Consider the following 14,705-nt stretch of genomic DNA (forward strand, 5'->3'; position numbering starts at 1 on the left):
TGTATGTAATGACTTTAAAACCCTGACTATTCAACAGGAACCACTCCACCTGTCGGTGTTCATTCTATTTGCTGCTATTCTCCTTCAGTCTCTGACAAATATGATAAAGAGGAAACAATCTGTCTTCCTTTGTTTTGACAGCTTCTTTCTGGAGCTGCTTCTGGACTTTTAAAATGATAAAGAAGGTGATCACTGTGAGATGCAGCTAGCCAATGAGAGCTAAGAAGCCGGCTTTTTTTTCTTTTGTCCGACATTTATATTAATTTTGCTCGAGGTGCAATCACTTTATAGCTTGTCACAGATTCACCGCGCAGCAGCAGTTCATTTCCCCTGTGCTCATGGCTGGCTTCATTCAACAATACCATCTGTCATTTTACAAAATGCCAGACATGAGCAACTGCAGAGCCTGTGAAGACTGGTCTAGCTAGCTGACTATGAGAGGAGGAGACAGCATACTGATAGAAAACTAAAGATTAGCATGTGTGTATGCGTGTGTGTGTGTGTGTGTGTGCGCGCGTGCCATTCACTGTGTAAAATGTGTTTTGGTGTAACAGCTCCTTAAGAAAGCCGCTTCAAAGACCAACCCGAGCCAAACTCAGCTGATTACACCGTCCTGTGTCAGCTGATCAATGTTTCATCACACAGCTGCACGCTCCTTTTGTTAATCCTGAAAGATTTATTGTTTGTGGTTTATTGACACAAAAAAATAAATTACAACTTCAAATAACCATTTTACATAAAAGTAAAAACTTCCAGCTATTGTTGTGATTTAACATTGTAATTTGTAACCTTTTGTCTATTGTATAAATATCTTCATTGTATTATAACTGTTTATAATTTTAGGATGTTTATTATTTTAGGATGCCTAATAACATCTGGCTAGGGGACTGCCGATGAAATCTAGCCTATGGCTAACTCGGGTACGCTTACATTTGCTTCGAATGTTGATCAGTGTACATTGTCCCCTTTTCAAATAAACAAATAAATGAAATGAAAATATGTCTGCTGCATATCATTGTAATAAAATAAGATGCTGGCAATATAACAGAATCACCAACTGCAGGCAGTAGTTATAAAATCTATTTGAAAAAGATAATGACATTAAGAATTGTCTCTGCTGCCATAATGCCAAAAAGTTTTTTTTTTTTCATGTCTGTAGAGAATATGTTCAGAGGAAAGTTCAGACACGCACATCTTATCTTCATAAGGGAGAGATACACAGTTGACATAGTAGCTGTCTCTATATAGGCTACATTTTTGTTGAAGCACCAAAGCAGCCATACCTGACTGGAATATAATAAAATAGAATAGAATAGAATAGATCTCATATAACTGGAATATAATAAAATAGAATAGAATAGAATAGAATATAAAACCTTTATTGTCCTTATACACAAGTGCAGTACCTGTGTAATGAGATTGAAGCAACCCATTTACAGTGTCAACACAAAATATAAAAAATATTAAATGTAAGTAGTGCAGAAGAAGAAGGAGAAAAAGCACACTTGTCACACATTTGACCAGATTTTGAGAACACAGTTTAGCATTCCTGAAGCCTTGGCATGTTGGCCACTTGTCAGCTCGTTGGGTCTGGTAACAGGGATCAGACCGTTGACACACAAAATAAATAGAAGTTGAAGTGTACCATTGACCTGACAGTTAAAGTGTAACCCATTTTGGCCGTTCCAGTGCACAATCCTTGTCCTGGGAACTAGTGCCGACTATAGGGGGGGGGGGGAATCACCAGACGCCGGCCGATATGATATCATCACAATACTTACGCCACAATATGATATTATTGTTATTTTAAACATATTGCAATATTCTGCAATATATTGCAATTTCTATCTTTTTTTCCAACTTCTAATCTTTCCCAGTTTCATATGACGTCCCCAGAAGGAAACTTTGTCCACATCTGTTTTATCTAATCCGAAATATTTCTCTGTGTGTTCATCTCACTTCAGTTGTATTGCTGCAAAATGGGACAAACTGACCAACACATATTTGATAAAAGATTTAAACTTGTCGTATGTTTATCGATACAGTATCGCCACTGAACATATCGCGATACTATGCTGTATCCATCCCCCCCCCCCCCCCCCCCCCCCCCCCCCCCCCCCCCCCCTTAGTAGACAGTAGTGTCATTTGGGAAGGACTGTGGCTACAACCTTCTAGCATTAGTCCTCTGAAGGCTGCTCTGGCATGGCCTCCATCCTCCCAGGAACCAGCTCCGTCTGCACCCTCCAGGCCACTATCAGCTGCTCCTCATGAGCAGCTTGTTTGCAGATATTTATTGAAATAACTTGATGCCATTTCTTGTTTCTCAATTATTGTAATATATTTTGTGTGCAATTCTTTTATTGTTACTGTTTTTGTTTTTCTGCATTTTTCTGGATTGTTTGATATCGTATAATCTGTTTCATTATTGATTTTGTATTAATTTCCCATTTTATTTCATTCTATTTATTTAACGCTAAATCTTAGCATATGCTGAATATTACCATTTTGTTACCAATTGTGAATTTAGTATCTACCTTATCAGGGAATGAGTAAAAAAACTGCAAGTCTGACTGGCCATCTGATGCCAACTTTCAGTACAGACATAGTACATGACATATTTTGGTTAGTACCAAAAATATATTGTATTTGGTAGAAGTATTATCAGAAAATGATCTATAGCTGTATGATACGATAGATGCAAAAACTCTCAGAGCTGTGTCCATCATCTTCCTCTGCTGCTCCGGCAATGATGCTTCCATTCTGGCTTTTTACACACACACACACACACACACACACACACACACACACACACACACACACACACACAGTGTCCTCACCTCTAAAACGTGTTCTGCTTGTTGTTCACGGTCCAGTTTCCTGGAGGTTGTGGTGATCAGACCTGAGACAGAAGAGGAAACAAGTCACATAAGTTGTTGCTGTCAGACACAATGGCTGGTTGTAATTACAAGGAACGAGAGAAGCGTAACGTTACACCTCCGTTAGCGTGACCGCTGCTGGAATGACAGCCAACCCTAGTGGTTAGAGGAGCTGCACACAGGCAGCTGGTGACTCTGCTACTTTATCAACCAGCAGAAAAAAAGGTTTCCATTTAATTTTTAATGCTGTGCATTTAACTGAAAGTAATGCATTTTTTTAGTTTGACAATTATATTTTTCATGTAAATATAGACCTAATCATTTAAAAAAAGATTAAAATGCTTTGAAGAACACTGATTAAATGAATTAACTACACATGTGTTGGGCTAAATGACTGAAAGTTGCTAACTTTAGATTTTAGTGGTATTGTTAAAAGACACGTTTAGCATTTGTAAGCCTACAAAAAGCATAATGTGAGTTGATGATTGATGTAAAACTATACAAGCTTGGTGCTGCAAAGTCCATCAGGAAAGGTTCTTCATACCATGAACAAATACTTTTACAATATACCACTACATACAGCCTTGTTGTCACAAATGAACTGCAGCTAAAAGCTTGTTTTATGAAAGATTTATTTAAAAGAAAAAAACTCTTCATCTCTCCAGTGTCTTAGCTTTCTTCTTCTGAGGACAGCAAAAGGACCTCTCAGAACATCTTCAGAAAAATGAAAACGTTCAATTTGAAAACTTTGACAAGAGGCGTGGAACAGACACAGAAAGACAAAGAATGGAGGGAATGACAAGAGAAAAGCTGATGAGAAGAGTGGAGGGAGTGCAGACTGAAAGGAGCTGCAGGACAGTACTGTTCCCTGGCCTACATTCATCCACCATACACACACAGTGGCTGTGGATCACTGACGGTACTTTACACACTCAGTGTTCTATTGTATTTGGACATAGTTTTTAATCTACCTAAAGAGTGTAGACAAGTAAGAAAGGCAAATTTATTTTTCCTTTTCACAAACATGAATCCCAAAGTGCTTCACAAGGGTATAAAACAAAATACGAGAGAACACAAAGCAATATTAAAACACAATACACAAATAAAACAGCATAATAGTCTCTATACAAGACTCACAATGACGACACTGGACTAGAACAATAGTTGATAGAAACAATAATCTCCAAGGTTGTAAAAATGTGGAGGCAATCCAAAGCACAATTCTCTTTGCTTTGTTTGTGACTGTTTGGGAGTTTGCTGTTGAATTTATTTTCAATACAGATTTAAGTGAGAGAAAATGACTTACTAACACAGGCAGTGCGGACTGGTTAACCAGACATGTCTTTATCTGCCATACTACACAGAAATAGCAGCATTCCACAGTTTAGGTGTTATGGACTCAGAAAAGCAGGTTTGAAGCCGGGTCCATGGAACAGACAGTCACTTTAACATATTAGACCCAAGGCAGCGAGCCGAGGAATATGGCTGATCCACATGTACAGGGGCCTGACTGTGCAATGCTCTTTATGTAAGAGGGTCATTTTAAACTGGGTCTTGTATAAAAAGGGAACCAGTGAAGAGACTTGAGAAACAGGAATATGTGTGAGCATGTAGTGGTTCAAGTGTAGCCTCGCATCAGAGTTCTGGATTAACTTACTGAAGTCCATGGGAGATGAGATAAAGGCATGTAGAAGCAGATGGAACTACAGACTAGCCTAGAGAAGATCTCTAGCTGACATACATATAGAAGTGCTGATGTGTAATTCAATGCTATTCCATTTTGTTCAATATAATCTTTAATCCAACAATGCACAACATTATACTCTTGGAATTGATGAATAATGCACATTGATCAAAATCAGCAGGGACTAGGAACCTGGCCTTCAGCAGCGGGGCCCCCGACTCCATTTTAACCCTAACTGTGTGTAAAGTGTGAAGTGGAGCATCAGCCCCAACCGGTTCGTAACAATCAACACCAACACCCTCTGAACTCCCTATGTAGCTGTGAACATTTCTAGTTAGGAACGCAATCTTAAAAATCAGAGACATGCGCTATTTATTAATGAGATCACAGCTGTTAGCTTTATGCTACATTAGCCACACAGCATCACATGCTAACAAGCCAAGAGCAGCTGTTAGTGCCAGTTTATTAGTTTTATTAAGGAGGGGAATGTGACAGCGCTCAACAACTACATGACACACACCCCCACACACACACACACGCACACACACACACACACACACTTACACACAAGCAAGCTGTTCCAGGAGAGTGTCTGCATGTGTCCACAACAATGCACAGAACATCGTGGCTGCACAACCGCTACAAGTCATCAGCTGTCAAAGCAGTGTGGAAAGTGTGTCGGAGCTTCCCTGATGGGTGAACAGGGCCTCCGCTGCCAGCTTGTCAGTTAACAGTTAATGATTGGTTAAGGAAAAATCTAGGAAAAATCTAAATTAGCATCCCTACTATACACACATGCAAACCCCAAAGTCAAAAGGTATCTTTATTGCCTCCGGATGGCAACTTGGTTTACAGGTAGCAGTAATACATTAACAACGAACACATCCAAAAAAATAAAAATACAGACTTAATTAAAATAAATAAAATAAAAATGAAATTTCTAGAAATCATGTTCTTTAACATGCAGATGGCAGCAGAAATAAATATCTCCTCTTGAACCAATGAGTTCTGCATGGCGGCAGATTATATCCCTGTTTCAAAGATCTCTCCAGATATACAGGTATATACTTTAGGATCACAGAGCCTGCTGGACCTGGGCCAGAGATGGGACCCATGACCAGAATATCATAGTTCATAAAAATGCAGCGCAGTGACGATACAGAGACTTCAGACACACCACATGTATCAATCCACTGACCCGCCATTTGACCCGTGCTGGACCCGTTCCTAATGAGTCAGCCGTCTCTCTGTGAGTACATCCATCACACTCCCTCTCTCTCCCTAGCTCTTTTAATCAGTTATTGCTAAAAACAAGTGAAAGAGCTTTCTCAGAGATAAATAAAAAAAAAACATATATGTATATATCTTATGCTGTTTATTTCAGATATCTTATTTCCATTTACATGTGTTGCAGCTGTATGTCTGACTTCAAAATAAGAGGAATGTTACATAATATGAATGTGAAAGCAGTTATAAATGGCCTATGTGACAATACGAGTTGTTTGGTTAAAATCAAAAAATGATCGTGACAATAATCGTGACCACAATTTTAATCAAAATAATTGTAATTATCATGTTGGCCACAATCGTGCAGCCCTACTGTACCCTGTACTAAATCCTTTTAATATTACTATAAACTAACGTTTACATACATTTAAATGTGAAAGCAGTTGGAAAGTGGTCTGTTTCTTCCCATACTACAACTACTACAACTACTAACAACTCCTATTTTTAATGTCACAATTCATTATTCATCTGGAAAGTAAGCCACTGTGATTAGCATGTGTGTCCTCAAATCCTAGAAAGGCCCTGCAGTCCAGTACCGCTGTAGCTACAATGACATAACATCCCAATGGACTCTGCTGTGAGGAAGACTGCTACAGGCTCATGGATGATCTGCAGTGCCTCATCAAAGTTTCATAACCACAATATCAAAAATTCAACATCCGCCAATCGATGCAGACATGGGGCTAAAATATTGGGAAACTGTTAGCAAGAGAAGAAAGGACAGAGTCAGAGTTAAATCGGAGAGGATGGCAGAAGGAGAAAACGTGAGGAGATTGAAGATGACAATACAAAGAAGCTAAGAAGAATCTCTTTAATAAAGGCAGAGAGAGAGAGAGAGAAAGAGGAGTAGTTGCTTGAGACAAATGGGTGGAATAGAAGCAAATTCAAAGCAAAGCGATCTTGACTAAAGGACAGATAAATACTGCAACAGCCAATTATATTTGGGCCTGTCTCCAGCACAAGCCTTATCTGCAGAACAGAGTGTGTGTGAGGCAGCGTGCAGACGGATGTGTGTGTTCATGTTCTCTTCATCCCACACACGATAGACAGGATATTGAAATATCTGGTGCTGCAGCAAGTTCCTACAATCAGATCGAAGTACTGTAGTGTTACCATACTAAGACGCCCTGCACTGATAACTGTTGGCATTATATGTGCATATGAGATAGCACCACCATCATTAAAACACCAAATGAGAGAATGTATTTTGAAAGGTCCACAATCTATGATCTATGACAGGGAGCACTGAAGCAGCACACTTCATGATGCTTTGTGGAAGACGACCTTCGGCATGTTAGCACTTAGCTTCAACAATATCAGACATCAAGACTGTCCACAGGCTCATTGACGTGGTTACACTATCCATGGAGCAGAGGGAACAGATGCTTATGCATTCACACTTTGCTTTTCAGAAACTGGATTTCAGAGTAGTGACTTAACGTAAATAGAGTTGATGACTCTTCACATTTTCAAAGGTTACTTCTCTATGTAGTTTAAACCTTGTTTTCATCATTGGCACACAAAGTGGTCAAATAATAGTTTGTGTCACGGAGGAGCCCGTCACTGACACAGGCTGAAGCAAACTCCTTCAAACTGTCACCTGTCAGGTGAGCTACTCTGCAAACAAGCGTATTCATGGTAACGGTTCAGTGGTACTCACTATTACATCTGCCTTCTACCTGAGAAACACTGCAGCCTTTTCAGCCATTACTCGCCAGTGGTGGGCAAGTTACTTCCGAAATGTAATACATTACAGATTACTAGTTACTGTCATTTGAGTATAATACTTTATTTTCAATATTACGCTCTACTTTTACATTTCTTTTGAGTTACTTTCACCAAAATGACAGCGGAAGTTTGACTTGGCAGCTAACGGGAGAATTTCTCCTCTTTAGCTATACATTATAGAGTATTCATAATATTTTGTAAAATGTGTATGAATATGCAAAATAACGAAAGCTATGAATAAGGCAAGTAAAACATACAATAGGCAAGTAGGAGAAAAAGAAAATACTCAATTAAAACTACAATACAGTTTACACTTGAATAAGAAATTCATGTTGTTTAGCTTAAACTAGAGGTAGTCTATAGTCTATAATTGTCAATTATAGTGTAATTAAAACTCACTATTTACATTATTTACAGTACTTGATTTACAGCTGATATGTGGAAAGGTACACAACCTTATTTGTTTAACAGTAATTTAGTTTTACTGCTAATCATCACGGGAAGTGCTTTCATTTTGAAGTAGTCTACAGGGAAGTTTTCTGTTGTGTACTTGCAAGCTTACTGAGATGAACATGAGATGCTAGATGTAAAACATGGCCATCTGCTCACTTTGTTGTTAGTAAAACTGTAACATATGGAACAGTAATGGTCTCAGTAAATGACACGCGTGGTTGGTTGCCATTCAAAGCCTTTCCACTACAGGCAAATACCCTCAACAGCTGATCAAATGGGATACTATGTACTTATTCTAATCCTATTCTTAAAAAAACAGCGTTAAAATGTGTTGTAACTCACATTACTAAGATTGAAATGAGTATATTATTACAGAAATGTAATATGTAATGCGTTATATTATTGTGTTACAGCAAACGGAATACATTACTGTAATTGTGTTACTTTTGTAATGCGTTACTCAACACTGTTACTCACCAGTGCGGCTGTTGATGGCGAAGAAGTTCTGTGGGTTCCCGCTGACGATGCGGTAGCTGAGCGTGTCACCAGCGGCGGGGGGCGTGGCGTCAGGGTCCTGGGCCTGGATCTGGAGCACAGAAACATCCCGCGGAGAGTTCTCGGCCACCGAGGGCCGGTACAGCGGCTCGGAGGTCAGCGGGGCGTTATCGTTCACATCCTCCACCTGGACGAACACCTCGATGGTGGCGAACTGGGGAACCACGCCGTGGTCGCTGGCATACACCGTCAGCCAATAGGAGTCCTTGGTCTCGCGGTCCAACATATCGGTGGTGTAGATCACCCCTGGTGGAGGAAGAGACAAAGAGAGAGGGTGAGATAAGTCACCCTTGTCAAGGCAGTACTGGTCCTGGAAGGCGTTTTGATAACATGTCATGAGCATGAACAAGATATTATACAGTTAATATGTATTAAGTGTCCTTCCATCAAGACACTTGATTCTCACGGCAAAGACCTCAACACAACCAGGATCGATATAGTCAGGAGAGAGAGAATGGTTTGACACACACACACACACACACACACACTGTTCAGCAGTGGTGGAGAATAGCTTTGAGTACTCTAAGAGTGAGTGAGTTTTTTTAATTCACATTTAAAAAGGCATATTTAAGACAACATTCAATACAACAAACGGACAACAACCGAGCAAGCGATATCAAGAGAGCCACAAAGCAAATGCAGAAGAAAAGAACCCTTTTACGAGTTGATGACCTACTGTAACGGTTAGGGAAACATTAAGGTCCAAAAAGTTCCTTAGTGTTGCTTTAAGACCAGCTGCATTGAGAGGACGGAGGTCATAATGATTGTGGCTGCAGACAGGTGGGCGGCTCGGAGCCTGCCTGGCCCCAGGGCTGCTTGGCATCTGGGGAAGTGCATTTCAACCAGCCAGACAAAGTGAGTCTAAGGCTTAATTGGGAAGTAGGAGAAGATTAATTAGGACAGTGATTAGCATTTGCACTAATCCAAGGGAGTGAAAGCCCCTCGTAATTCACAAAGCAGCCACTCACTGTCTCTCACTGCGACCTACTCCAAAATCTGCATGCCTGCTGAAGCAGAGGCAAATACATCCAATTTGCAGTATTGCGCCACGTAAACACCAACTAGAGTGTGTGTGTGTGTGTGTGTGTGTGTGTTTGTGTGCATGTGCATTAGGAATGCATCCACCATCACAGTTGCTTCAGTTATCAGCCTTTAATGAAGTCTGTGTGGTGTGTGGCAGCCAACTACTGCTGCTACTGCACGTGTCTCTGTCCCTTCACTGTCCCTTCCAAGCTGTGCATGTTTCCATCTGCCCGACACTGGTATGGCATTAAGGCTTCATGTTTAAAAACACATCATTATAGATCTATATTTATTGGGACAATGAAATGTGCGTATGCGACTATTCAGATAAACCCGGTTCTTTTTCATTCAACCACCAGCTGCATGTGAGGGCACAGGCTACATGGGGGGACAGCAGATGCATGTGGGGGCACCAGATGCCACCACATGCATGTGGGGGGGGCACCAGTGCGTAGTAAGGTTTCTAGCATATACGTAAGGCAAACTATATGGCACTGCATCCAGTTTTCTACACTGGGGGGGGGGGGCACACCACCTACATCAGCAGGTTCCCCGCGAATTCAGTGTGAAGAAGGCGCCTTTGAGTCTCATAATCAGAGACGTATCAGTTGTGGTTTCATGCAAATAATAATATAGATCTCAACCTCATGGCAAGAGTACAACAAAAAACAGGCCCTGGTTATAATGCTTAGATTATTTAATCACATTCATGTGTTATATATTTAACTACGTTGTTCATATTTGAAATATCCACCCCTTTGCCCGGGTGTTCAGCCCTAGCTGACCCAACAGTCTGGCTTCTATTGGCCCAGCTGATCCTTCATCTTTAGTTTACTTGTATAGCATGAGCAATTCAGCAGAGTTGTAACATTACTGTCCTTCGCCACAGGACTTCTTCCCTCACTTTGCTGACCAGGTCAAACTAAGCCTTTTCTTCTGAAAATTTCAACCTCACCACATTGTTTCTCTGTCAGCAAAAAACAATCCCCAGTAGAGACAGAAAATAAAGAGTAAGTAAAAAAGTACACTGAAAGTGGCAGATGGTAGAGTGAGACAGAATATAGAGGCCATGGGCTTGGTTTGAAGTCAGAGGATTCAACTGAAAAGATTACTGCTTTTGTCCACAGAATGGCAAACTGAGAGGCTGAGAAACTCTGAGTGGAACAATGCACCACAAAGTCAGAGACGTGACTGATCCAACTGCAAACATACCTACATACAGTATGTACACACTTGGAAACAGAAGAATAAACCCATTGAAAATCCTACAAACCCAGAGAAAAGCTTCAAACAGAAGGTGTGGCTGTGTATGAAAATGTCACTCACACAGCCTGCAGCAAGAGTGTTCTACACAGCTAAGAGTCTACAGCCATGCTAGTGGCCCTGTGAGCCTGTACTTATACCACATAATGCTGATGTTTAGCTAGTATAATACTCACCATGCGTATTATCATCACTTAGAATGTTAGCATACATTTGGACTCCTCACATAGCGCAGCTGAGGCTTATGGGAGTGCCATTCGTTCTGTAGGTCATGGTCATAAACCAAAGAATTTTACCAAATTAAATGTTGAACTGATGATGGCACTTGATGAAAAGTTTATCTTGGTCAGACAATCTTCATTTTGTAAAGGAACAGAGTAAGTGTGATCCGTTAAACGAGCAATCCCCAACCACCATGAAGACAGGGACAGGCTTGGGCTTTTCAATAAAACAAGCACACCCTAAACCAGGCTATTTCCCTGTTGAGTCTTACAGTAACAAACCTAAGTCTTACCTGCACGGGATAACCATTTTCTGACCTCATGTGATTTAGAAAGCCCCCCCCCCCCCTACATTAATGCTGTGGGGGGCACTGCTGAGCAATGAGGAGATAAGACGTTCCTGGCTGTAGTTCCTTCAGATTTCATTTTAAAATTACATGTGAAACTAAACCTATGCAAATTGAACACAAATAAGTAGGAGATTTTACACCTAAAACCCTAATACCACCTGTAGATTAGGACCTGTAGTTTAGAATGTTGAGACAAAGAGGGAAGTCCAAAGGAAAGTCAAATGAAGATGGAGGCCCATCAGGTACCAGAGCGGGAAGAAAAGCCCGGACATTTCTAGCGTCACTGTTGAGCTTCTCTCAACAGTGATGCTAGAATTCTTTGCTATTTTGTGTTGTGGATACTCAGGACGCTGAGTAGTGCTAAAGAAGAGAAAAGTCATTCAGGACAAACACTGAGGTTGTAGAGGTCTTCTGTGTCTCTCACTTCACCACAGTCAGCTCTTTACACTTGCTACCTCATTCATCATTCAGAGGAGGCCAGAAGAGAGGGGAAGCCAAAAACATCGAGAGAAAAGAAGGAGAAAAGTGAGAGCGGCAACTTCAGCATTACACTTCAACAAACAGTGCAGACCCGGCACCACATCCTTCTCTGGACTTTGGTAAGATAATGGAGGAATCAGGAAAGAGTGTATGGAAAGGGAGGACAATGGGTGTGTGAGTTCATGAAGTTAGTCATGTCAGATTATGAGGAGGCTATTAGTAAGAACTGAGCAGCGGGAAGCCTTTATCAGACTCTGTGGGGTTAGAATGAGCCCTCAGCTAGTCTGTCAACTATGAGCAGGGATTAGCACCTGAAAGCCCGCAGGTAAAGGCCCCATTAGTCAGCCAGCATTAACGCGATAAGGTGCTGGGCCCCAGTGTGAGGAGAGAGGAGCACAGCAGGAGAGGTGACGGGAAAGGTTAGCATAATTAAAAGGACTTCCTCTTCTCCTGGTGCTCTTCCAAAATGTAGGGGGCCTTCAGGGGGGCAACCACAAAAAAGATCACTTAAACTAAAAAAAAAAAAAGGGACTTAGAAAAAGGGCATGCTGGGTAATGAGAAGGCTTGATCTAGAGTTTATTCTGCAGATAGATCTGATATGTTGGCAACAGCCGCATGCCGAGAATCAAAAACAACACACCCTTCTGTGTGTGTGTGTCGCATTAGTAGATGTTCTGCCTCTACCCAAATAAATGTAAAAGTTAGGGCCCCAGCAACCCTTAACCTAACCCTAACCCCTAACCCGTTAAAACTAGAAAAGCTCGTTATAAAAACAGACATCAACATTTACATATTAGAGATGATTTACAGAGGCAGAAGCAGACTAGGGATGAACATGGAACTACGTTAAAAGGAAGGAACTAAAGAAAGGAATGTTTTAGGTGTTGAGATGATTTTTTGAGCTATTGTTTGTTCAATGCAGAGACAAGACAATGCTGCATTGTTAGTCCAAAAAGAGATATGTTGTAATTTTTGTGTGAGGAAACAATACAAACGTGGGGCATGGTGCGGGCTGACGGACTGATGTGGGTTTGTGAAGAGTGCAGAGCTTTAATCTGGGTTCGTCTCTGCCATGCAGAATGTGATTGGTGTTGAATGTACAGAGGAGATGGAGTCTGAGGGAGGGTTCACATGACATTAAGAGACAAATACTGCATGACTGAATGGCTTCCTTCACAGCCAGGTTACCGGTGCATGAGTTTGACACGGTTTAATAAGAGGCATCTCTGGCTGATCATCTGCTCTCATTTGAAATGATCATTTGCTGCTAATGTTGTTATTGCACACTCAACCCTTCCTCTGTGCTTAGCTGTCGTCTTGATAACAAACGTTGCTTCTAATTTCAGTTTTTCTTAATAAATCAACACTACTGCCAATTTGATAGGTGGCCAAAACTCAAAAAATTGAAAGAAACCAGCATTATTTATCCTTTTAATTCACGAAGACCAGAGCCATTTCATTAGTAGTGTTCTATTTCTCCTCTTATCTACAGCTAAGGGAACAGACCTGCCTCCACCTCCTCCTTCCCCCTCACTGCAGCACCACACCCTCCACCACCTCCATGGGTGTCTATCAGCTCCCCTCTGGGACTGAGATTCCTAACGGATGGACGGAAATACAGACAGACATAGACCATAAACTCACTATGAAAATGTTTACTGGGGATATAAATCAAGAGACAAGTAGGCTCATGTTCCTATTTCCTGCCTCCTGCTGGAAATTAGAGAGAATTTAAGGAGCTTTAGCTTTTGCTTCACTTTTCAGAACCAAAAATTGCCACTTGGCACACAACAACAAAAAAATGTGCAAGAAAATCCCCCAAAATCCCTTTGTCTTGATCATTTGTATTATCCAAAGCTGTTGGCATAGTGTAAAGTGATGTGCATTGTCTCAGCTCATCACGTCTTGAGTCTTATTGAGGAAATATTTATTCATAATTCAAGTTGACAGTCCAAAGAGAAAACAAACTGAGATCAAATTAAAGATTTTATTATTTTACTATGCTGCTAGGAAAAATCATGCCTTAATTAAATTTAAAAAAGAAAACATAAATGCTTAAACTGAAATCTTTGAAATGAAATACTTAAATTAAAATCTCAACTAGGAGAAAAAGAAACACATTTATCAGTTTCTCCCCAGCAGTCAGTCAAGATTTCAAAGATTTCAGTTTAAGCATTTCCGTTTCCTTGTTCCTTTTTAAATTTAATTTTGTTTTTTTCTAGTCGCATAGCAAAATAACAATATTTTGAATTTGATCTTGCTTTGTTTCCTCTTTGCACTTTCCGTTTGAATTATGAATAACTATGTCCTCCGTAGCGTCTGGCAGCATTCCGCAGCCTGAAGAAGATGGCTCACCGTGCAGGAAGTGGGTCACATCAAAGTCACTGTGCCTGCTTTCTTTTCATCAAACAAAGCAATAAGATCTACATAATTCATTTCAGATGTTAGAAGCTTTTCTCTGAGTGTGTACATGTTGTGTTCTAAGGAGCTGATGTGTGTGTGTAATGCTGCATGCTGACATTTCAATGACACACATTAAATGTAAAAGAATAAGAAAGGAATAGGTTTCCTAATCTCTACAGTTGTGTCAAAGATGTGTCCTGTAGTGTTGTGGAGCTTCCTGTTACTTATAGTAGTACTACTACTAGTAGATAACTAATCATGTTTGCTTAATTAGATCTCACACATCAACAAAGACTGGGCCTGATCGCAGGAACACATTGTATTGATGTGTGTGTGTGTGTGTGTGTGTGTGTGTGTGTGTGTGTGTGTGTGTGTGTGTGT

General features: G+C 40.6%; 1 protein-coding gene across 5 annotated transcripts in view; it reads right to left on the minus strand.

Moving 5' to 3' along the window:
• Nucleotides 1-14,705, minus strand: part of fat3a (FAT atypical cadherin 3a) — a 135,022-nt gene that overhangs the window by 56,177 nt on the left and 64,140 nt on the right. For all 5 annotated transcript variants that reach the window (XM_034866014.1, XM_034866000.1, XM_034866008.1 and 2 more), the window contains exons 3-4: nucleotides 8,506-8,829; nucleotides 2,838-2,899 (exon numbers count right to left, since the gene is read on the minus strand). In XM_034866014.1, coding sequence (XP_034721905.1) covers nucleotides 2,838-2,899; nucleotides 8,506-8,829 — 386 coding nt within the window. The remainder of the gene's footprint in view (nucleotides 1-2,837; nucleotides 2,900-8,505; nucleotides 8,830-14,705) is intronic.

The sequence above is a fragment of the Etheostoma cragini genome, chromosome 3 (genome assembly GCF_013103735.1).
Source record: "Etheostoma cragini isolate CJK2018 chromosome 3, CSU_Ecrag_1.0, whole genome shotgun sequence".
In the NCBI taxonomy this organism is placed as follows: Eukaryota; Metazoa; Chordata; class Actinopteri; order Perciformes; family Percidae; genus Etheostoma; species Etheostoma cragini.